The sequence below is a fragment of the Glycine soja genome, chromosome 10 (genome assembly GCF_004193775.1).
Source record: "Glycine soja cultivar W05 chromosome 10, ASM419377v2, whole genome shotgun sequence".
Classification (NCBI taxonomy): Eukaryota; Viridiplantae; Streptophyta; class Magnoliopsida; order Fabales; family Fabaceae; genus Glycine; species Glycine soja.
The window spans coordinates 45,034,892-45,057,292 of NC_041011.1; the positions used below are offsets into that span (position 1 = coordinate 45,034,892).

The 22,401-nt window shown below is 30.5% G+C and overlaps 2 protein-coding genes across 4 annotated transcripts; one reads left to right on the forward strand and one right to left on the reverse strand.

Annotated features, from left to right (window-relative positions):
- Positions 1–1,683: 1,683 nt before the first annotated feature.
- LOC114369177 (hippocampus abundant transcript-like protein 1) lies at positions 1,684–7,933 on the reverse strand. Of its 2 annotated transcripts, XM_028326368.1 has the most exons (14): positions 7,516–7,932; positions 6,779–6,890; positions 6,005–6,117; positions 5,800–5,922; positions 5,516–5,688; positions 5,328–5,403; positions 4,607–4,693; positions 3,670–3,750; positions 3,541–3,573; positions 3,218–3,271; positions 3,077–3,118; positions 2,294–2,372; positions 2,138–2,208; positions 1,684–2,048 (listed from the first exon to the last, which is right to left on the reverse strand). In XM_028326368.1, the coding sequence occupies exons 1-14, from the start codon at positions 7,720–7,722 to the stop codon at positions 1,947–1,949; spliced, it is 1,353 nt and encodes a 450-aa protein (XP_028182169.1). In that variant the 5' UTR covers positions 7,723–7,932; the 3' UTR covers positions 1,684–1,946. The 2 variants fall into 2 exon arrangements, with proteins under 2 accessions (XP_028182169.1, XP_028182170.1); XM_028326369.1 differs by lacking the exon at positions 4,607–4,693 and having other exon boundaries at positions 7,516–7,933.
- Positions 7,934–14,724: 6,791 nt separating this feature from the next.
- On the forward strand, positions 14,725–21,532 carry LOC114371112 (R3H domain-containing protein 2-like). Of its 2 annotated transcripts, none has more exons than XM_028328529.1 (5): positions 14,725–15,259; positions 16,031–16,733; positions 18,922–19,288; positions 19,974–20,375; positions 21,255–21,532. In XM_028328529.1, the coding sequence occupies exons 1-4, from the start codon at positions 14,980–14,982 to the stop codon at positions 20,022–20,024; spliced, it is 1,401 nt and encodes a 466-aa protein (XP_028184330.1). In that variant the 5' UTR covers positions 14,725–14,979; the 3' UTR covers positions 20,025–20,375; positions 21,255–21,532. The 2 variants fall into 2 exon arrangements, with proteins under 2 accessions (XP_028184330.1, XP_028184331.1); XM_028328530.1 differs by having other exon boundaries at positions 21,261–21,532.
- Positions 21,533–22,401: the final 869 nt, after the last annotated feature.

The window sequence follows — 22,401 nt, forward strand, 5'->3', positions numbered from 1 at the left end:
AAAATCCCACACCTATTGAAAAAACAGAGAAAAAGAAAAGAAAAATATAATGTGAAAGATTATGATATGATGGTAAAAAAGATAGAGAAAATGAAAAAGTATTAGTAAGGTTCTACTCTTTAAAAAATGTGTGATAGAATCATGAATAATTGTTGTTCCAAAAAAAATATTTAACAATAATTATTTTATTACCTAATAACAAACTAGGAAATAAATTTTCTTAATCCTATATTCCTGAAAATAAACAAATAATTCATGAAACAAATGTCTCTCATATACTAATATTTCATCAATACCTATTATTTATAATTATCTTTATCTTTTTATCACATTATATTATTATATTTACCTTTTTTTTTTCTTTCTCATTTATGTTAAATAACATTTGGCACCTACCAATCTTTTTCCATGCAAAAACAAGAGAGCAACACCAACAAGTGGCTGTCCAAATACTTACACCCGAGTTTTTTTGTTTTGTGAAAAGTAGGATTAACGGTATGTTTGATTGGAAGGAAAGAAAATATAAAGGAAAAAAAACGAAGTGATGGAAAAATAAAAACATATAGGATACATTAATTACATGTTGGGAAATTCGAGAGGAGTAAATATAGGTGGATCACGAATAAGTAACCAGATAAAGAACTTACACCACAATTTATCTCAAAACCTTAAACAAGTAATCAGATAAAAGAATATGATACCACATTTTATCTCAAAACCTTAACATTCAGATTTATGGGTCTTCTCCTCACATGCTTTTAACTTTTTCACTTTTATACGATGTGAGACTTCACCTCACACTAACTCAATATTACATGCCCCATAAAATAAAATAAGTGAAAATCTGACTAGGTTTCAAACAAAACATATGAATATTATTGAAAGTTAATCATTGAAAGAATTTGATTTACTATATGCATATTTGGTTTGCAGTTAAAAATGAATGGGTGGACAAAATTTCTCTTGTCTCAAACATAATTTTATAAGTATAAATCAAACATGCTAAAATTTATCAACGCAAGCTCCTTATAAATATCGCGTTTATGTAGCCAGCGTGAGGTCAAAAGCATAATTTGGTAGTTGGTTGGTATCACATTGAAATGGTGAACAAACATTCAACGGAAGGGAAAGTCATTGTTATGGGCTTATGGCCACTGGCACGGAAAGACCCGTTTATTATAAGATCTTTTAACTAATTTATTTTTTTTAAGAAAAATAATTATCATATTAAAATTTTCAATTATTTATATTATCATTTTATTCTTTTTATCCATTTATTTATTTTTTATTAATATTTGAAGAGAGAATAATTAAGTAAAAATATGTAAAAAAAATAAATACATCTAAAAATTAAAAAACAAACAAATTTTTTTAAAAATCTTTTAATTAGGTACTGAGGAGTATGTATTAATATTTTGGTTTAAATTTACTGTTTAAGGGGGGAATATTTGAGGTAGATTTAAGGAAGAGAAAATTCAGGGTGAAGTTGGGAATTTCTAGCAATCCTTGGGAATCAGCTAATCAAGCTATAGGGGGGTACATATAAGGCTCTTTTTGAATTTTGAGTGAGTAGATATTGCGTGATGTTGCCTGGGAAGTGTCAATCAGGCCAATATTCCTAATATGGGTTTTTCATCATAAAAATTGTTAACCGAAATTATTATAAATGTATTGCCCTTCAAATCTCACAAACTGATCTCGCTATTTACTATTGTCTTGCAAAATATATAGAAAGTGTTGATTGATTAATTTGACTTGTTTAAGTGTTCAATATAGCTGATGAAGCCATCGCTCTCTCTCTCTCCCACCCTTTCCTTATACTTCTGCTTATATTCTCCTATAGCCAATTCTATAAAGAAAAAGATGGCTATTTGGAGCAGCAATTATTGAGACAAGGATGCCTATATATACATGATTGGCCAAATGTATTTGTCCAATTGATACAATCAATTATCAGTCAGAAGCGGGGTCTCTTGGCTTCCCTCTATGTCATTACTCGAACTAGTATCAGCTGGCTTCAGCAAGCAAGCAAAACAAAGAGAAATTATCTGAAAAAATTGAAAGATTTCAAAGTTAGAGGAGAGAAAGAGTGTACAATAGAAGGGAGAAGAAGGAAGATGGAATTTAGAGAGCTTACCATGCATATGGATGCACATATAATGCTAAAACCTTTGCATTCAAAAGGAGCATTGCTAGATAAAAACCATGCTGAAACAATAGTTAATTATATCGTCAGCATCGAGAACTGTCAAATGGTCTAATAAGCATCTAGCAAAGACAGTGTTCAACTCACAAGTCAATGGACTCATAGCAATAGGAGATAGCAAATCAGATATAGATTGTGTCCCAGCAATAAATGTTTGTGCTTTTCCCTGCAGTGAAGTTAATTAAAGCATAAGATTCTGAGAAAGAAGATCATATAAAATGTGTTAAAGATTATTCCAAGGAAGATATTGTTAATTTATTATTATATACTATTGTGGTTAACTTTCTTATAGAAAAAAGAAAAAAGCCTTATTTCAGCTATGCCATCGTCTCTCATTTTCATTCTTTAGTCAATGCAGCAAACTCAGTCACATAGTCTAGAATATTTCACTTGAAATATATTGTCATCATTGACAAGCTTGCTCGAAGACTTTTGCTTCATATTGTTTTTCTTAGTTTCACCATTTCCTTGGTCAGCTAAACAAGGTAATATGACTGCAGCATCTGTATCTCATTTCTCCCAGTTCAGTCTGTACTTTAGAGACTCCAAATCCCAACTTCCCAATTTCATAACTTGTTAACTAAAAGCATCATAATAGAACAGACAAAGTTGAGAAATCTTTCATTATTCCATACCGATCAAAACAGGACATAGTCTAATTTTTAAATCCAATTAGTTAATAGAGAATTTTGCAGGAGATGACATATTAGTGAGAAGACTCTGTGTTAGTTGCTTGTAAGTGAGGGACAATGCTGTTTGTACAGCATTTTCTCATCTCAGCATTCTGTGTAATCAGTAATGTTTATGTGGCTTGATTTCTTTTTTATGAATATATAAATACTTATTGGGTACATAAAAGGGAGAGCAAACCTGATTGGTTGAGCTTGACGCATTTGAAATAATAGCATAAGTCTGCACGACAAGAAATTAATAGTCATATCAGGATCATAAAGCTGGTTGTAACTATAAAAGTGGGGAATAATTTTATCACATATCAGGAAAATTACTCACGGCAGGTTTCACAAGGACATAGATGATACCAAAAGAGGCACTTAAGTATGGTACCTGCATTGGTGAGTTAAATTCTTAATATCACTAACAACAAGGAAATGTAAACTGTAAGATTTTTTTAACAAGACATATATGTACTGTAAATTTGTATGATACGAAATAACTGCATGGCACAAGGTTACACACTCCAGTTATAACATTTTATTTAAGTTATCTAAAAGGCTTACTGTAGATAAGGTGTTACTGTTGAACTTGAAGTACAACAGTTATAAAATAAACATTGATATTAAAACAACTTATACAAAGTTATCAATTTTACGTACCCAAGGTGCCCATGCTAATCCATAGAGCCAAGCCTACATAGAAATAAAATATGAATAGCACAATGGTATCAGCAAGTTTGCTTTCAGAAGCAAGGGAAAAAGTAAAGGAATGAATACAAGATAACTTACATATGCTATTGATGCAAGCAAGGCAGAGCAGAGTATAACTTTCTCTCCAACCAATGGATTGAGTATTGGAAGCAACAACATCTGGAAGCCAACTGAGGGTAAGTAACCATGCATAATAAACTTATTAAACACTCATAGAAGCCTGATTGAATATCACCAAGTTAGAAACAATTTTTGACAAGCAGAATATTAACTGCACAAATAAAAGTACATAGGTTTCTGAATTCAATGGGAAAGTATATAATGAGAATGAGAAAGCAAGTTATTGATTCATAAGTAAACAAAAGGAAACAATTCAGAAAGAAAAAGAAAAGAGACCAAGATGATTAAAGAGCTAAAGGCAAACTGTAATGAGTTGACAGTCAAAAAGGTACAAAAACTTAGGATTCTTGGGGTGGCAATGGTGACATGAACTTAAGCTATCTTATTTGAAGCACAGCCAAATTTCACATGTGCATTAAGTAATAGGATGCAGGTTCAGAATATTATAAAGTAATATTTACAATTACATTAATTCAATGATCCATGTAGTTGACCTCACTCAGTGACAAAAGGCTATTGTTCTTGTATTTACATTATTGCGAATTCTCTAAACAAAACTTCCTTAATAATGTCTTACAGTCAATTCTAACACCTTACAGCTTTGGCAAGCTGTTTCACTATTAGAAACGAAAGGTGTTTTTAGACTGAAACTTTAAGTAGTCAAATTATTAAGACAGGTTGGTACAAGTTTAAAAGAATTTCTCCATTCTACTTACATTTGAGAAGCCTAGATTAATTATAAGAAAATTCTGTCATGCACTCTTTACCTGGGAGAGAATAATCATAACACCAATAGCTTTATTTACAAATTATATGAAGTTACTACTAACTAGATATCTTTAATTTTAGGTATGGAGGAATTAAAGGAAGAAAATTCCTTTGGGAAATATTATACCTGAGAAAAGATTGAACCAATTCCCACCATCATCAGAAGTTCTGAGAACTGATTTTTGTTAAAACCAAAAACAGCTTTCAAATAGTACTGCACAGGAATTGTGATACTGTCAAAAAACTATGGAATCAGAAAAAAGAACTTTTTAATTAAATACAAACCCTAAAAATAAGAATAGAAATAATAGCCTGCATCATATGAACAAAAACAAAGGTGGAAAAAATTGATAGATTAATAGAAATAGAAATATGAACAAAAACTATGCAGTTGTAAGTAAAAAAATGTTAGCTGATACTGTCCAAATGGCAAAGTTGAGGGTAAAAATATGTTAGTTTGACACATTTAAAGTAAGAATAATGTACTTGAGAAGGCCAAATAATGGATTTTAGTAAAATCTAGAGCAAGCTCCCTCACTTAAACGCTCTTTGGTCTTGAAATGTGCACAAACCACTGACACATTCAACCCTTATGCTGAAACTATAGTTTAAATTGAAAGTGCAGAATTAGCATTAATCACTTTTTTGCAACTTGGTAAAAAAGGCTCTCTCTAATTTTTGTTTTCTTGGGTCAAAAAACAACTATCCGAAAATATTTAACCTAAAAGAAGAAGGTTCTTAATGGTTATTAAAATCTCCAACACTGTCAAGATAACCAGAGCCTCAGCATATGGTCTTCAAATAATAAAAAGAATAGCAAGCCATTAAGTTGGGGGATTGGAACTTACCAGCAAAACACTGCTTATGCCTGACATTCCCAGCTCATAAAAGAAGGACACAAGAGCCATGCCCCTCAAAGTGGGACTGAAAAATGAAATATATCACAGTATTTATGATTCATGCACATACAATATTTCACAAAAGAAAACTATACTGATAATTAAATAATGCTTAGCATTCAAAAATGACAGGCAACCTGAAAATTACTATTTCCGCAGCTCTCCTCATAGATATATATCTTTGTCGGGGAACATCAACAATTTTAGCCCAGCAACCTGACTCACGATCATTTTTCGGAGCCGGTATCACCGTTTCAACAAGGAAGAATTTCATATAAACAGGACAAGAAGTCAATAGTACTATTGAAACCTGGAATCATTAAACTGTAAATAAGATTTATTATCAAAGGGGAAGTATGAAAAAAATGTGATATGGTCTGAACAAGTGAACATTAATGTAGAACTCACGACACAGACATACCGCAAAAATGTACTTTTCAGGAAGAGACCAAGCCAGTACATCCCCCAGAACATGTGAAGCAGAAAGGAGACCAGTAATCCAACCAAATACTGCTGCCCTTTTGCTTTCATTGACAACATCTGCCTGACAGAGGAAATATAAAAGGTGTGTATAAAATTCTTTACCATCTTATGTTTATTTTCAATTAGTTAAGAAAAAATCTCACTGCATATGCAACAGAAATGCAGAAAATACTCCCTTGACTGATTATATTTGAAATTGTGCGAAGCACATAGTAGGCATAGACATATTCCTCAGACTGATGCCAGACAAGTAAAACTGCAACAAGAATACAGTGAAAAGAGAAAAAAAAAAATCCATGAGTAAACAAACTGACATGGAATTAGAGAAAGTCATCATCACAAGTTTCTATCTGTTTGAAAACTGACATGGATCATTTATTTTTTCATCGTTGAGATTAATTAAAAGGATGAAAATGGCATTCACTTTTCCTTTCAATTTATTTTTTGAATTTTTCTGGTATTACTAAAATGCTAATTTTAAGTAAATAATGTTGTTATGGACAACTTAACATTATCAACACATTAGATTGAGCAAAATGTTGACTTCACAAATTTTTATGCATTTTTTCAATTTGTGAAGGTGACACTGTACTCATCATTTGTGACCAAATCAACATTAAGCTGTTAGTGCTTAGTAGACTACATGAAGTCTAGAAGAATACAATAAGAAATAATTCAGTATTTTGGCAGAAGAAACTTCAGCAAAGCATATCAGATGATCTGTAATAAATGCATCTTCAGTTCAATTTGGTATCAATTTTATGAACAAACTACAAAAGGAAATTGAAAGCACAGCAGAATAAAATAAAAGGAGTATTAACAACGAAATTTAAAGGTTTTGCTGTGATTTTAGTCAGAGATACTGAGGTGGTAAATTTTTACAAGTTCTTATATGCATTTGATGTCAACGAGCATACCAAAGGGAAATATAGCCGTGGATATGGTAATCAGGAGCAAGGGTTTACGGCCATACTCATCTGAGAGCTGACCCAGTAGTGGAAGTACCACCATCTTGAAAATTCCAACAATCTGCAGAAAAAATTACATTACTAAATCTAAAATTCTATTAAAAAATAAAAAAACACACTTCCTCATTATATTCCACACACATACCAAATATGCCAAAGAAGGACATCATGTATTGGTAAAATAAAGAATCAGCCATATGAACATGGACCAAATTATTAGTGAAGCAAGAGAATAAATTGAGGAAGTGGAGAATCTGCCACATATAAAAATGTAAATAAATATAGGGTTGTGGACTGGAGAGCTAGCTGACAAAAGTATCTCTCTTTTTCCCTTTCTTCGTATTTGTATAACATCTTGTTGAATGGTGACTTCTTCCACCAACTATATCTTGTCTCTAAGATCAATGATTGGTCGCAATTTCGGTACACCTTCCCCACTACCTTACAATAAAATACTGCAGTGCTTCATCAAAGAAACTGACAAATTGGCTCTCACGAACATGTCACCAAGACAATCCTTGCAATTCAATAGTATAATAGTACTATAATCACACAGCCAAAATGGAACACTTGATTCCAAGGCCTCAGATCTCTTATCCCTTAATTTTCCCACCAACCCAAAAGAACATGGTAGAGAAAAAGCTGAAAGAAAAAGGGATCATGAATAATGAGGATCATGTTGGTACCGTTTGTTGGAACCCATTGATGTAAATAGCTTTTGAGCAAGTTGACTCTCCAGGGCACAAAGCAGAGGTTGTGACATCAACAAGAACAGAAACTGTCATCTCCTCAGCTACCCAATGGATGCTAAGTGGCAGCAGCAAGTGAAGCAAAGGCCTCAGTTCTCTGAGGCCACTCAACCATGACATGTTTGTTGTGCACCTTTGCAGCATCAAAAAGTTGTACTAGTACCTTGTTCTGGGACAACACACGTAAGAAAGTGGTTGTGTCAGAAACTGAGCATTGGGATTTGTATCCAAGTACAGAGGGAAAGCCTTATTATATTATGATTATAAAAATTGACTACGAAATCATTTCTCATGTCGAGTGTGGTCCTGTCCATTGGAAAGAGAGTGGCAAGAACAAGACACCATCGCAAACAAAGAGGCTGTCTACGTGCCTACACTTGCACCAAATATTCATAGAGTATAGTTTATAATTTGTAGTAACTATAGCAGTATTTTTTTGCCGTTTTAGATCATTATAGAGTATAGACAATTCTAACGATTGTAGAACACTGTAACTTATAACTTACAGTACATAATAAAAAAAAAGGTCGTATTCTATAAATATGAATTACTTTATATTGGGAAATTTTGCTGAAATAATACTAATTTGATAGCTTCAAGGAAAATTACCCCATTAGTTAAAAAAATAATTAGTACAAGTTGGTTGATTTTATTATTATAAAATCAAATATTAAAGTGATAATCGTTTATAATTTTATCGACTAAAATAAAATTTAGAATAAATTATTCTGACACCATGAGGTTTCTAGAAATTGCACATTTTTTTTTTATTTTTTTAATGTTTATAGTAACCTCCCTTACTGGATAATGCTTTTTAAATAGTTGAACAATTACATTAATGTATGAGGAGCGTCAAATGTAATATTTTTTGAATAATTAAGGAATTGGTGTAAGTGTACTAAATTGACAAAACCTCAAAATATTAGTTTAATTTACATTAAAATTTATTTATCATTATTTTGTTCATATTTAAATCAAATCCAAAATAGTAAAATCAAACACGCTGCGAATAAATTTGGTACTAGTGTTTACTATTCTGTCAACGCAAGCGCGTTATAAAATAATACCGGTATCTCTTTTCTCTTTTAAATGATGAACAAACACTCAATAGATGTGAACCGGAAAAATAAGTCTTTTTTTAATATTTTGTGTGTTCATAATCCTTAATAAAATATATTTTTCCATCTTTTTCTCTATTTCTTTTCACATAAATTTTATATGATTTATAAAAAAAATTCAATTAAATAGATTTATTTTAGTAACGATATGCATAACTCATGCATAATTCAAGTTCATAAAGAACAAAAATACAATGAATAAAATATTTTTTATGAACTCATAATATTTCTCGTTCGAGAATCAATAACTATTTTTCTCAATTAGTATATTGAAATCTATTTAAGAAATTATAAAAAAAGAGCTTTACTGAGGAATGTCTCAAGAGATTATGTTCTAACTAAATTATTATACTTGAAGTTATTTGTTTGAAAATTGTTAGTAATGGTGCAGATTAATTTAGTCCATTGCAAATCACTTGGCAAGAAACATGCTGCGACTCCCATTTGCATGCCATACAGCAAGAAACAGAACGTCCTTTCATTTTTAAAAACTATATGACGTAAATGATTTTTGACTAAATTCTTTCTGCAGATTATACTTGCGGATCATGAAAAAATCACGTTACTGTTTGGCTATTGTTTTATGTACTTATTGAAAACTGCCTAGTTTTAATTTTCCCAATATTCAATTTGATTATGTCTGCTGTAATTTTTTGTTCTTATTTTCATTGCCCTGGTTTTTCACGTGATTTCTATTTTTTTTATTAACCTCTGCTTTTTTTTTTTTTTTTTGCTGAATTTGTAAACCTCTGTTTCTAATTTCCATTATTTCCCTGAAACACCAAAATTAGACTTTTTTTTCTTCTACTTCTTTAGGAAATTCATTATGAGCTTATTGAACAGTAGAATTCCATATTTGAATGGTTTTTAATTCTGGTTTTGTGGAACAATTGTAAAAGATTAAATAAGAATGCACCAAAATTAATTGTCATAAAATTAATTATATAAATTTACATGTACATTAAATATACATTAGAAATTTTTAATATTATATATAATGACATTAATTATTTTATAATATAATTGGTTTATGAGATCAATTGATTGATTAGAGTATGTTAATAATCTGAAAATCATAAGTTTGAATCTTACATGAATTATAAATTTTAAATTATTTATTTTATTAAATCTTGGTGTCAATCTTTTAATTATTTATATATATTTATTATTATACTAGGTAAAAAAAATAGGCACAAAGTGCTTGGACTGAAAATACTAAATATATATATGTTGTTGGTGTGACATATTTGAAAAGATGTAACTAAAAAATAAAATAAAATTGAATTGCACATCCAGCAACATAACAAATTGATGTGTTATTGTGTTAATGAGTTTTAATTAAGTAGAAAGAATAATATTTTATTATGAACTAATTTTTTTTTTATAAGTTTTATCCCATTTGTATAAGTTTTCAGGTACAAGATTAAATTTAACCTGTATACGACTAAAAGAAATTATATGTTTTACTTATAAATTTTAATAAGTTTCTATGTGTACAACCCATCTCTTATCTCATCAAAATTGTAAAACTATGATTCATTCTACTTCAAATCCGATCCAAGCTAATTTAATTTGTTCAATTATCATATTTTTATTTTTTCCATCTGAATTAACCTGATGACCTAATTAATTATTTTTTTAAAATAAGTTTGGGAGTTCAATTAAAAAAGAAAAAAATGAAAACTGAGTTTTAGAAAAAAAAAGTAAAGAAAAGGAGAATGAGTTTACATTTTTAATAAATATTTTTAATTTAATAATTTTAATCTAAACAACTATATAAAGAGAATATTTTACATTTTTAATAAAATAAACTTATTAAATCAATTTTAGAGCAAGCAGACATATAAGTCCGACAACATTTGTGTGTCTGCATTTCTAATGCACTCTCATATTTTATTGTGTTAAATTTAATATATTATAAAAAAAACAATTCCTTGTCTATATTCTTTTAATTATATTTTTTTAATATTAATTGTACTGTTTATTTCTTTTGTGGAAAGTAAAAAAATAAATATGACTTTTATTTTTTTTTTCTTTAGGGAACATGGCCTTTATTTTTAGTTCCTATGTACTAATCACACGTCAATCTCTCTTTCTCTCTATATATATAAACTTCCCTTTGAAGTTTTTAGAGTTGTTGGATTAAAATTTTTACTTGACAACATCTGTTGATTTCACTTCAACTCATCTGAATTGTTGTTAGAATAAAGTTACAATTAATCCTTGATTGAATTTCACCGAATTTAACATTAATGAGTAACTAAACTACTCAATTATTAATTAAGTACAAGATTTTTTAAAATGATTATAATATTTTATTTTAATTATTAATTAACGACAAAATTAAGAAATTTATATACACATGCATGTCTAATTTTTAATTTAAATAATTTATTTCATATTTCATGAATAATAATGATTAAAAAAATATGGATTTTATAATTAAAAATAATATATTATATTGTTGAAGAAAGAATATTATAACATATATTTAATAAATAAAAATTAAATTTAAAATAATTTATAATTAAAATTATATATACTAATAATATTTTTATTACTAAAATCAATATAAAAAATTTTATTAGTCCAGTATTAAAAAAATATAATCCTTATTTATTGTGTCAATAATAATAATAATAATAAATTAATAAATAAAATAGCATTTAAATTTGAATTAGCTATTTAAAGTTAAACTAATAACATTTGAATTGGAATTTTAAATCTTAAAAATAAGAGTTACTTAAATGTGTATCAATTATATATTAAATAATTTTGTAATAGTCAGGTATAAAAAAATTCTGAAAGTTATTTTATTGAAATCCTTGACGGACCTAGCTGTTATAATTAAAAACATGAAAGAATTATATAGATTTAAGAAATGATTGGACCTTTCTTTTAAAAAAAAAAGAATGATTGAACCTAATTATATTAAAAATGAAATTATAATTATTTTTTATAAATAAATTTTAAAATTCATGAGTATTGATTATAACTATTGTTCAAATAATATATATATATATAATAAAAAAAATTACGTTTGTATCTAAAGTAAAAAAAAAAAAAATAACGTTAAAAGTTTCAAAGTTTTTTAACTGAAAAAAAAAATACTTAAATGACTTAATTTCTAACGGTTATTGACAAAAAGAAATTCTAACTGTTAAAGTATTAAATAAATCTCCACCTTTATTGTTATTAAAAAACTCACACAAAAAAAAATTGAAGTAGGTAACATACCTCATAATTATAAAACAAAAACTGAAACCAAATACAATTATAAAACCAAATACCTAATTGTTCATTCAAATAATATATTAAAAAATCCACCTCTTTCATTTACAGCAAAATGGTTCGAAGTTGAAATAAAACAAAGAAAAGAAGTTGAAAGTAATCGTAAAATGTTGAGCACGAGTCCCATCCGATAGATCTAATCCCCAAGAGACATCCATTTCATTTTTTGTGTGAAAGGAAATAAAATTGATAAACAAAATCTTATTCCTAATAAGGAAGGAAAATAAATTTTGAATTCCATAAAAAATGTTTTTTTGTTTTATTTACTATGAATATTTAAGTATTGATAGAATATGATTCATATAATTTTATTTGCGTTTTCAAAACTATTTTTTATATACCAATATGTTAGCAAATAATAACAAATAATTACTACTTGCAAGTTAGTCAAGAAGTAAGATATTTTTACTAACAAAGAGCAAATTCTATATAACATTAACATATTTGTTATCCTTTATTTTGATAGGTATATTGCTCAATAATCTATCTTTTAGGTTAGATAAAAGTATGGTAAAGGTGTGAGTTTTTCAACTATGAGATATTCTCAACATTTATCAAAAGAAAGCTTTAATCAGTACATATGCGATGTTAATTGATGAAGAGTCAAATATCAATTTTATTACTGTTTGTCTGCTCCAATTAGCATGGACATAACATATTTTCTGACCATGTTTTGTTAATCTGTGACTCTTTAACGTATTATAAAAAATTTACTTAGGCTAAGTCACTTATTCTTTCTAAATATAGATAGTAAAAAAAGAAGAGAGATAGATACAACCATATGTAAGTCTTACATGCAATACAGATTCTATCTACAAGAATACATGCATTTGCAATGACAAATTCACAACCTCTTGGAAAAAGCTTATTTTTTGTTTATTCCTTTTGCGTATGATTTTCTCTTTAGTTCAACCTTACAATATTAATCAAATTTAACATATTAATACTATTTTATTATACAATTATACACAAATTAAAAATATTTTTTCAAAATCATATTCATGCACAAATTTAACACAAAAAAATACACTTATTGAAAATTTAAATTGCTCACATTAATGCTTTTACTATATAATTTATGCATAAATTTGAAATACTTTTAATAATCAAATTCATGCACACAGTTAACAAAAAATATATTTAACAAAAAATTACATTGCTCATATTAATGCTACTCATTATATAATTTTAATTATTATAATTAAGTTAATAATATATTTATAAAATCACATTCATGCATAACCTACCCTTGGTAAGATCAAATCAAATTTAACAGACAAAGTTATATTTAATGAAAATTAAATATCTCGAATTAATTATATTTACTATATAATTTATTTAAACAATTATAATGAAGTTAATGAAAAATATTTTTTTAAAATCAGGTTCATGCATGTAAATCAGATTTGTAACAGTCAATTCGTGATTTAGAAAAATGATGTAATTTTATATAATTTTTTTTATAAAAAAAACGCACTTAACATTTAAAACATGAAAAATATTAAGGTTTAAGGTGGTAAGAAGTTGTGACTTCAGACAACTTAACAAAGTTTTAAGTAATTTACTCAATACAACTTTATATCATAATTTTTATAAAAATTAAAATTTAATAATAATATCTACCCAATAATAATAAAAATAAGAAGAAAAAGAATAGAGTTTTTTTCTTCATATTAATCAATTATAAATATTATGATTTTTACTTTTATAAATCCAAACCTTAAAGGATAATAAATATCCATTGAGTATCATAAATTTAAAATAATTGTTGAATATAGAATAATAGTGTATTTATTATTAATAATAATTTTTAATAATTATGGTTTTTTTAAAATTATGAGAAAAACATAATAATTAGTAACATATGAAAAGATAGTATGTAAGTTTTGTTTTTTTGACAATAGTAACATATTAAAAAAAGTAAAACTTATAAATAATAATTAATAAAAGTTAAATTAAAATATATAAAGTCTGCAAAATATACTAGTTCTTATCAAATAAAAATACTAATTATTGTAGATAAATTATTTTTAAAAATAATAATAATAATAATATCACCCAATGAACCTAAAAAAATATGACGTAATTAAATTAATATATTCAAAATAATTAAAAATATCATTTTAAAATAATTAGAAAATATATTTTTAATTAAAAACAAAATTTCAAGATATTTAAAATAATTAATTTTAAGTTTTAAATAAATATATTTAAAAACTATTAAATATAAACAGAAAAAATTTCAGCTACATGTTAACATAATACTCAAATTAAATAAATGAATATTTAAATTTAAATAATTATATATATATATATATATATATATATATATATATATTCATATTTACTCGAATTTATCCGTTTCATAGTATTTCATCACTATCATTACTTTAAAAAAAAATAATGATGATAAATTTCAGAAGGTTAAGATTTTTTAAGAAAACATACGTTTGATTAAAAATTTAATTAACTATTTTTCTTATAATTTTAATGTAACTATGCTTAATATACTACAAAATATTTTGATAAAATCTAGTACCGATGTAATTATGGCTTAAAAAATAGTGATATAACTGGGTACAATTAGTAGTACAATTACAAAATTGATAATCCAGAACAGAAGTGCTTTTGATATGTTAATTGAAGTGCATAATCTTCTCAACATGTCTGTTTATAATAGTTATAGATAAAAATAAAATGGAAAAAAAATCGCGTAGTATTAGATGCGGTGGACACGTGGGAGAGAGTGTAAGGAAGGAAGTTGCATCCATCCATCCATCGTCGTCGTCGAACCAATTAACCAAACCCTATCTAGCTTCTTCGCATTCTCATTCACTCTGCCCCCAACCCAAAGCCCCATTCCCTAACCCTAACCCTAACCCTAAATCCGAATCTTCTCATGAAACCTCCCACGCAACACTCCACCGTTTCAGAATCAGGTTCGATTCCCTAACCCTCCACAAATCCCCTTTCTTTTCTTTGCAGTTTCTCCATGGAGGGCTCTGCAGAGGATCTCGGAGCCCCCGAGTCATGGGAGGTCGCTGATTTGGACGAGTCCATGAACCGCTTGAACCTCATGGTCTTTTCCAACAACGATTCTAAGCAACCTCACCAGCGTCTCGCCGATTATAATGACGATGATGCTCCGCTGCCGCCGCCTCCTCCTCCTCCGCCTCCTTCGTCCAGTTGCGACGAGGTTTCCGATGACGCCATCAATCAGGTTGATCAGTTCCTTCGCGAAGCCATTCAGAACCCTCGCGAACGGCTTTCAAGTAGGTTTACCTTCGAATCGGTGGAAGAGATTTATTTATAAGCTGTTCAGAGAGAAATTGCTACTTTGTTATAATAGACTCCGAAGGTCTTGGATTACTTTTTCTGGGGGTGTTGTGTGTGTGTAGACTCGATCAGTGCCCTAAATTGTCATTAAGGAGTTGATTTAGGTAATGATTACTGATAAAGTTATCGGGGATTCAATTAAGTACACTGCTAGTGGAATTTTCCACTTGTGTGGTCTGATTAGAGAAACAATTCCAGCATGCTGTCTCTACTTTCGAGTCTAGCTACAATTTGAAAGGATTTGGGTCCCTAAAGTGATGGATTCTTATTTGAATTGAAATGCATCTCCCTCGCTCTCTCCCTTATCATAAATAGATATAATTCCTTATTCCTCACCTCTACGGTGAATGCCTCACTTCACAGGAGCCAACTCCCGAGAACTTAACCAAGCTGCTTCCCGACAGTGATTTTGAGTTTGAAGCATGTGTTTTGTATGTCTGGATTTGTGGCGTAGGCCTCTCCCTGTTCCTTCTAGATTTTGAGTTTTTTGGGGGAGATTAATAACCCCCTTCCCAAAAATATAGGATGCAAAAACACTTAAATGTTCGTTCTTATGTGATGCACTTGCTTACAACTTTTCTAATGGGCTTATTATGCACTTATGCATGCATTATTTGTATGTTATTTGTTTAGATCTAATAAGCTGTATGTTCTTAGAATGATATATCTTGCCCAACTGATTAAGGCTTCTAATTTGATGAATTCAGTCTTGAGGATGGAGCAAGATGTTGAGAATTTTATTCGTGATCCTACTCAACAGCAGCTTGAATTTAAGCAGCTTCCAACATCCTATTTAAGGCTGGCCGCACACCGGGTGGCTCAGCATTACTCATTGCAGTCAATGGTTTTACTGGATAATAGTTTACCAGATGGTTCTGGGTCAAGAATTATTGTTCGCAAAACCTCTGAATGTAAGCTTCCAGTTATCCGCCTTGCAGACATCCCAGTAAAATTATCACCAGAAAACAGTGCTGTCATGAAGGTTGCAATCAAACAGAGGCCGCAGAAGTGGACACAGATTCTCAGCAATGCAAATTCAAACTCAATGAAGAATAATAGCTCTAAAAGTGTGGAGGAGAGAAAAGAGGAATATAATAGGGCTCGAGCTAGGATTTTTAATTCAAGTAATAATGATGGTACTGTAGGTGGGAAGCCAGAATGTGAGTCAAGGCAGCAGGATAACTCATTGCATAGTTCCTTGGTTGTTCCTCGGGTGGAAGATAAATCAGCTTCTGTATCTGATGTCACTTCTGGTAGGGGGCTGGTTGAGTCTTCAACTAATACCAATAGGGCTAGAAGTAGGATAGAGAAGGAGCCAGTTGGTAGGTACAGGCAAAATAATAGGGTGGCTATATTTCGGGACCGAGAGGTTGACCGCAAAGATCCTGATTATGACAGGAACTATGATAGGTATGTGCACCTTTTACCATGTTAGTCATGACTTTGTCTGTTAAGTTTTGTGACCTTTTTGTCTTGTTCCTCTTTGTCAAAGTAAATGGTTTAAGTTTGCTCGCATGAATGATTTGTGACCTGTACAGTGATTATAAATTTTTGCATGTTTCTTCATATTCAGATCACATTTTCATTTATCTTGTAGTTATGGAGTGTAGACAGAAAATCTAACCAAGGCATTTGCACATGCATTTAGCATACATTAAGCATATCCTGTCCTGTGCGCATTTACTGGATATTTGCTAGCACCTGTCATGTTGAAGATTTGATTTTATGCATGCTCTCTTGTTTGAATGAATAAATGAAAATTGGCTTTGGTTAACAAAATATTCAGATTTCCCTGTCTGTTTGCAAGTGCTCTTCAAACCTAGAATGATTTGAATGATTGTTATGCTATTATTTTAATACTAAAAATATTATAGCAGCAATGTGAAATATTTCTGCATTATCGTGAAATGGTAGTGGCAAGTGATTATATTCCAGGTGGGGGTGGCAAAGCAAACCAACTCAATCCATCCCAACCCATAAAAAATGGTTGGATTGGGTTGAACCCATTTTGATAGTGGGTTAAAAATCTAATCTTAACACAACTCTTGATGGGTTTCTGGTTTGGATTGGATTGACTCGCCATAATTTTTTTAAAAATAAGCTATGGGTTGACCCACAACAACAACAAAGCCTTATCTCATTAGGTGAAGTCGGCTATATGGACCACATGACGCCATTCAACTTGGTTAAAGACCAAACTTTTAGAGACACTAAATAAGAAAACAGAAAAATATAAACCATCCGAACATAACCATAATAACATTAATTAGTCCATCAAAACATCCTAATAATTGAAGCATTGAAGCATCAAATAATCCACCAATGACCTTAAATGGCCAAAACTAGAAACATTAATACTTTAGTTCATCAGCACCAAATAAGTCCATAACCACAAATAACTCTTGATGAACCAATAAACCACAAAGCAAATGCCTAAGGCTGTAGTCAATACTCAAAATGAATCAGTAATAGATCAGTGGGTTGAGTTATTCAGCCCAACCTGCCTCTTTTAGCGGCTTAAATGGGCCAATCCAATGGGTTGAATCCATTTTGCCATCCCTAATTCCAGACAATGCTTGTGTCTATTATAAATCGTAAATAATTATAACTTTTCTGCAGGTTGGCTGAAGCCCATAGAACTTATCAATGTCTTTGTTATTTCATGTTCAAAATTTAAAAGTATCACATTTGTATTTCCATTTTTCTTTCAGCATATTCCTATTGGGTCTTGCTCCATTTATCACGTGATTGTCTATAATATGTATAGTTGCTGCAAACACATAATCTGTGTGATTTCTACAATACCAACTTTTGAGGTCAGGGTTGTTCTCTACTTGTGTAAACTATTTAGGCCTTATCACTAGTCGATGTGGACTTGGGTTTTTCTTAATACACCCCTTCATGCCCAACACTATTGGGCTTGATATGTGGATAATATGGTGGTTGGCCCAATAGCCGATTTAGGATAAGCTCTGATATCATTTTAGAATGTGAGTTTGGGTCCAACTCAACCCCATAAAACTGATTTTTGAGGTGAGGGTTGCTCCCCCTCTTATTTACACTATTTTGGCCTTATCACTAGTTGATGTGAGACTCTTGAGTTTTTCCAATATTTTGTATTTGTGGTTTACTTGTTTGGTATCATAGTTCTTTCCCATTGAAAGTGATTGGAATATACTCTGAAGGAGTGATCCTTATTCCAAGTACTATGCTAGAAATGCCCCAAAATATGTTTAAGTGGCTACTACCCAATTGACAATATATTAATAAGTTTTTGAGGGGATTAAACCAAAAGGACAGTTCTGAATGGTGGCTAATGTGTTCAAATTTCTTGCATAAAGTATGCGTTTAAATGCTGCATAATGGATGTTCAAGCATCTAGAGATTTATTTGGCTTTAGGACATCTATACCTGATTTGATGTTGGAATTGGGGATCACAATGAATTGTGATTTTCTGTTCTTGTTTGTCATATACATTGGATTATAGTTATGTGTTGTATTTTACTATAGTGTTCTGGTTGCACAAGTAATTATATAAAAACTGTTATATTTGATGTATGGATTAACCTAATAATCTACTTATAACTTGCATGGCAGGTATATGCAAAGATTTGATCCTGGTTTTGGGTTCAATGGAGGATCATATGCAATACTGCCAATGTATACAGCAGTATTGAATTACAAGACTGAGTTTCCACAGCTTGGATCCACTCACAGACCCCACCTTTCTGCTGAACACCAACCACGGCCTCTTCCACAGCATATATCTGGGCCCTGGGCTGCACAATCAGCACCTGCTGGAATTGGATATGGACATCCCGAGACCATGATGCCACCATTTAATCCTAATCAAGTTGGTGCACACTCATCATCAGCCATGTATCTGCATTCATCTCAGTATCCCTGTCAGCGCCCTGGAATGCCATTTATCCATCATGAACATGTTCACCAACCCTTTGCACAGGTATAAACAGCTACCAAGATCTCCATTTTGTGATTGTTTAAGTCTTATACTATGTTTTAACAAGGTCCATAGCTTCCCTATCAGTGGCTTAATTGCTTACAGTAAGTTTTTTACTACTTCCATGAACTGAAAGCAAGCAATTCTAATGTGTTATGTAAAGCTTTTGTTGCATAAACTTCCATGAAGTTCAAAGGCATAAAAGGAATTTGATAGCAGTTTATATAAAGATGTAGATTAGCTCTATAATAGAATAAATAGGTAATTTACCTTTCCCATTCGGCCAATTTGATTGATATACATGCATGGGCATACTTAAAAAACTTTTAAAGATCTATAAAATTGTAATAGAAACATTTGATCAGTTATAGAGGAATACAAGTCTCTATTCAAAATAATACAATATTTTTATAGCTAAACAGTAACCTTAAGAAGTTGAACTTATCATCTGAAACTTTATAGAATATAAAAATATAAACTTCAATGGTTATATAATAATAATAATAATAATAATAATAATAATAATAATAATAATAATACAAATTGAATTGAATATTTAAAATAAAAAAGCAAATTTCTTAGTACACTTGCATTTGACATAAAAGACCAATCTTATTATTCTTTAGTTTTTCATTTTGCCTTTGAAGTTTGAATCTAATTGAACTCTTTCATGTACATGATACTGCAGTCTCATCAGCCCCCACCTGATGCAAGTTTTGGATTGGCCCGGCCCCGGTGAGGGGCATGGGCCATGCCTGCACCCAATCAGCCAGTGGTATAAGACAAGATCATGGGCTGCTGCAGCTCCAAATTTCTTTTAGCTGATTGGAGTGCAGGCATATAGGCCGAGTTTGGCTGGAATGGATTTTCGTATTTCTGAAAGATAAACTCACCAGCATTGATCTATCCCTCCAATCTCGGCTTTGCATGGATGCTTCCTGCATCTTCCACCAGTCCGTGACTGTGTCCCTATAGACATTTGAATTTTTTGAGGAGCTTTTAGAGCTTATATTGTTGTTCATGAAGAGAAAATTGAGGACCTCTTCAGAGGAAATGGAGCCAAAGAAGTTTGTGCTTGACTTGGATAAAGGTATGTGTTAGTATATATGAAAATATCATAGTCTTTGATTATCCTTCTTTCCTCATCATCTCTTAGGATTGTTTATCATATTTCGTTATCTTATCATGTTTTGTTTTCCTAATTAATTAGCTAAGATTATGTTTCATATAAATAGGGGTTTGTGCTTTAGGTTTTATGAACACACCACTACATTGTAATACATCTCAGTTAAATATCAATTAGTGTTCCATTCTCTTTCATCTCTCTTACTCCCTCTTTTTTCCTAAAACTCTATTTTCATGGTATTTGAGTGATACCATCTTCCGTGACCTATCTTGTCACTGCACTGTTGCTAAGCTCCCTAGAATTTGGAGTTCTACACTTATACTTTAATTTTATGGTTCTTCCGTCAAATTAATCTTCTCATGTGTCAACCTTTTGGCATCTTAAGGCATTTTCTCTTGCTTTAGCTGTATTCCTTCATGCAAGTGTGACCCTCTTTTGCTTGTACTCTTCATTCTGACTGCCTCGTTTTTCATCTTAGCCTCTGCCGTGCATTTATTCCTCTAATTAGTTAGAATTATGATTAGTATAAATAAGGGTTAGTCCTTTAGATTTTATAAACAGGCCTAAAATCATATAATTTCAACAATATGCTTTGCTTAACCTGTTCTGTGGTTTGACTCAGTAGTGTTTCCTATGTTAAAAGTTCATCAATTTCATTTTATAAAACTGGGAAAATGAATAAAAAGGAATCGTAGGCCTTATCCTTTTTCATGTGAACCATGGTGTAAAACAAATTTTACAGTAATGCTTTCAAGATGAGTATGTAATGCAAATGGAGCATTTGTTAAAACGACCTTTTAAGGAATGTGTTTGTTGATATTTTGTTTTTGTTGTTTTGGCTAGCTACAGCTCCCTCAACAAGCTTAAGGGGTTTCAGTTAAAGAGCTCGGTCCATCATTTGCTTTGAGGTTTTTGATGCAGAGATTTAACTGAATTTTCCAAGCTCTAGTCACTAGTGGCAATCGCTATACTTTACAATATGGTCTGGTGAATTATCCTTGACCTTATGTATAATACATGACCAACTATAGATTTGAGTTTGTATATTTCACTCAGTTCTATCATTTCTTTTTCTGCATTTCCTTATTCTCTACATATATATTATCAATTTTTTGGAGTAATCGGTTATTTGCTTCATTTTTTACCCTCGTCTTTTTGTTAACATTATTGCATAAAATGAGACAACTGTTGCCTGGTATTGGTGGGAGTGAGAAAGAGGGGAAGAGACAGAAAAGGGGTGGTGAAGGGTGAACCAGGCGATGCTTATGCTGGTTAAACTAGATTAGAAACAATAAGAAAAGTTAAACTAGATTAGAAAAATAAGAAAAGTTAAACTAGATTAGAAACAGTACCCAGATAAACCATAGCCCCCAAACAAAATAAGTAAAGTAAAATAAAAAAGGAAGAGGCGGTTGCTTGCATAAGGCGAAGGGCAACAGAAAACAGAAGTTTGGAACAATGATGGAATGCAATGCATGTGGTTGGCTCAACGCCTTGGGGTGCTGGCAAATCTGTCACACAGAACTCTCTTCCATGCCTTTAGAACATGGCGGCGGTGGCTGCTGGATTTGGGATCGGTTGGCAACGGGAGGTGCCAGGGAGAGGGAGATGTAGAATTTGAAAAGATTAGGGGGTGTTTGGTTTGGTTGTTTTCTGTTTTCATTTTCACTGAAAAATGTTTTTCCAAACGAACCAAAGACTGAAAATAATAAAATCTTGTTTTCAGTATTTTCAGTTAAAATCAGGAATCTCATTTTGGGTAAAATAAAAACGCAGTGACAATTAATGTAATTTTAAACAAATTTAAAAATACATTTCCTTTTGAAAATGTATTTTTATTGTTTTTATTTCTTGAAAACAGAAAATAAGAAATCAAATCAAACATATTTTTAAAATTCTAATCTTTTAAAAATGAAAATAATTTTTAGAAAATAAAAATATAAACTAAACACATCCTTAATGTTTCATTTTACAAGATTTCATGTAAAAG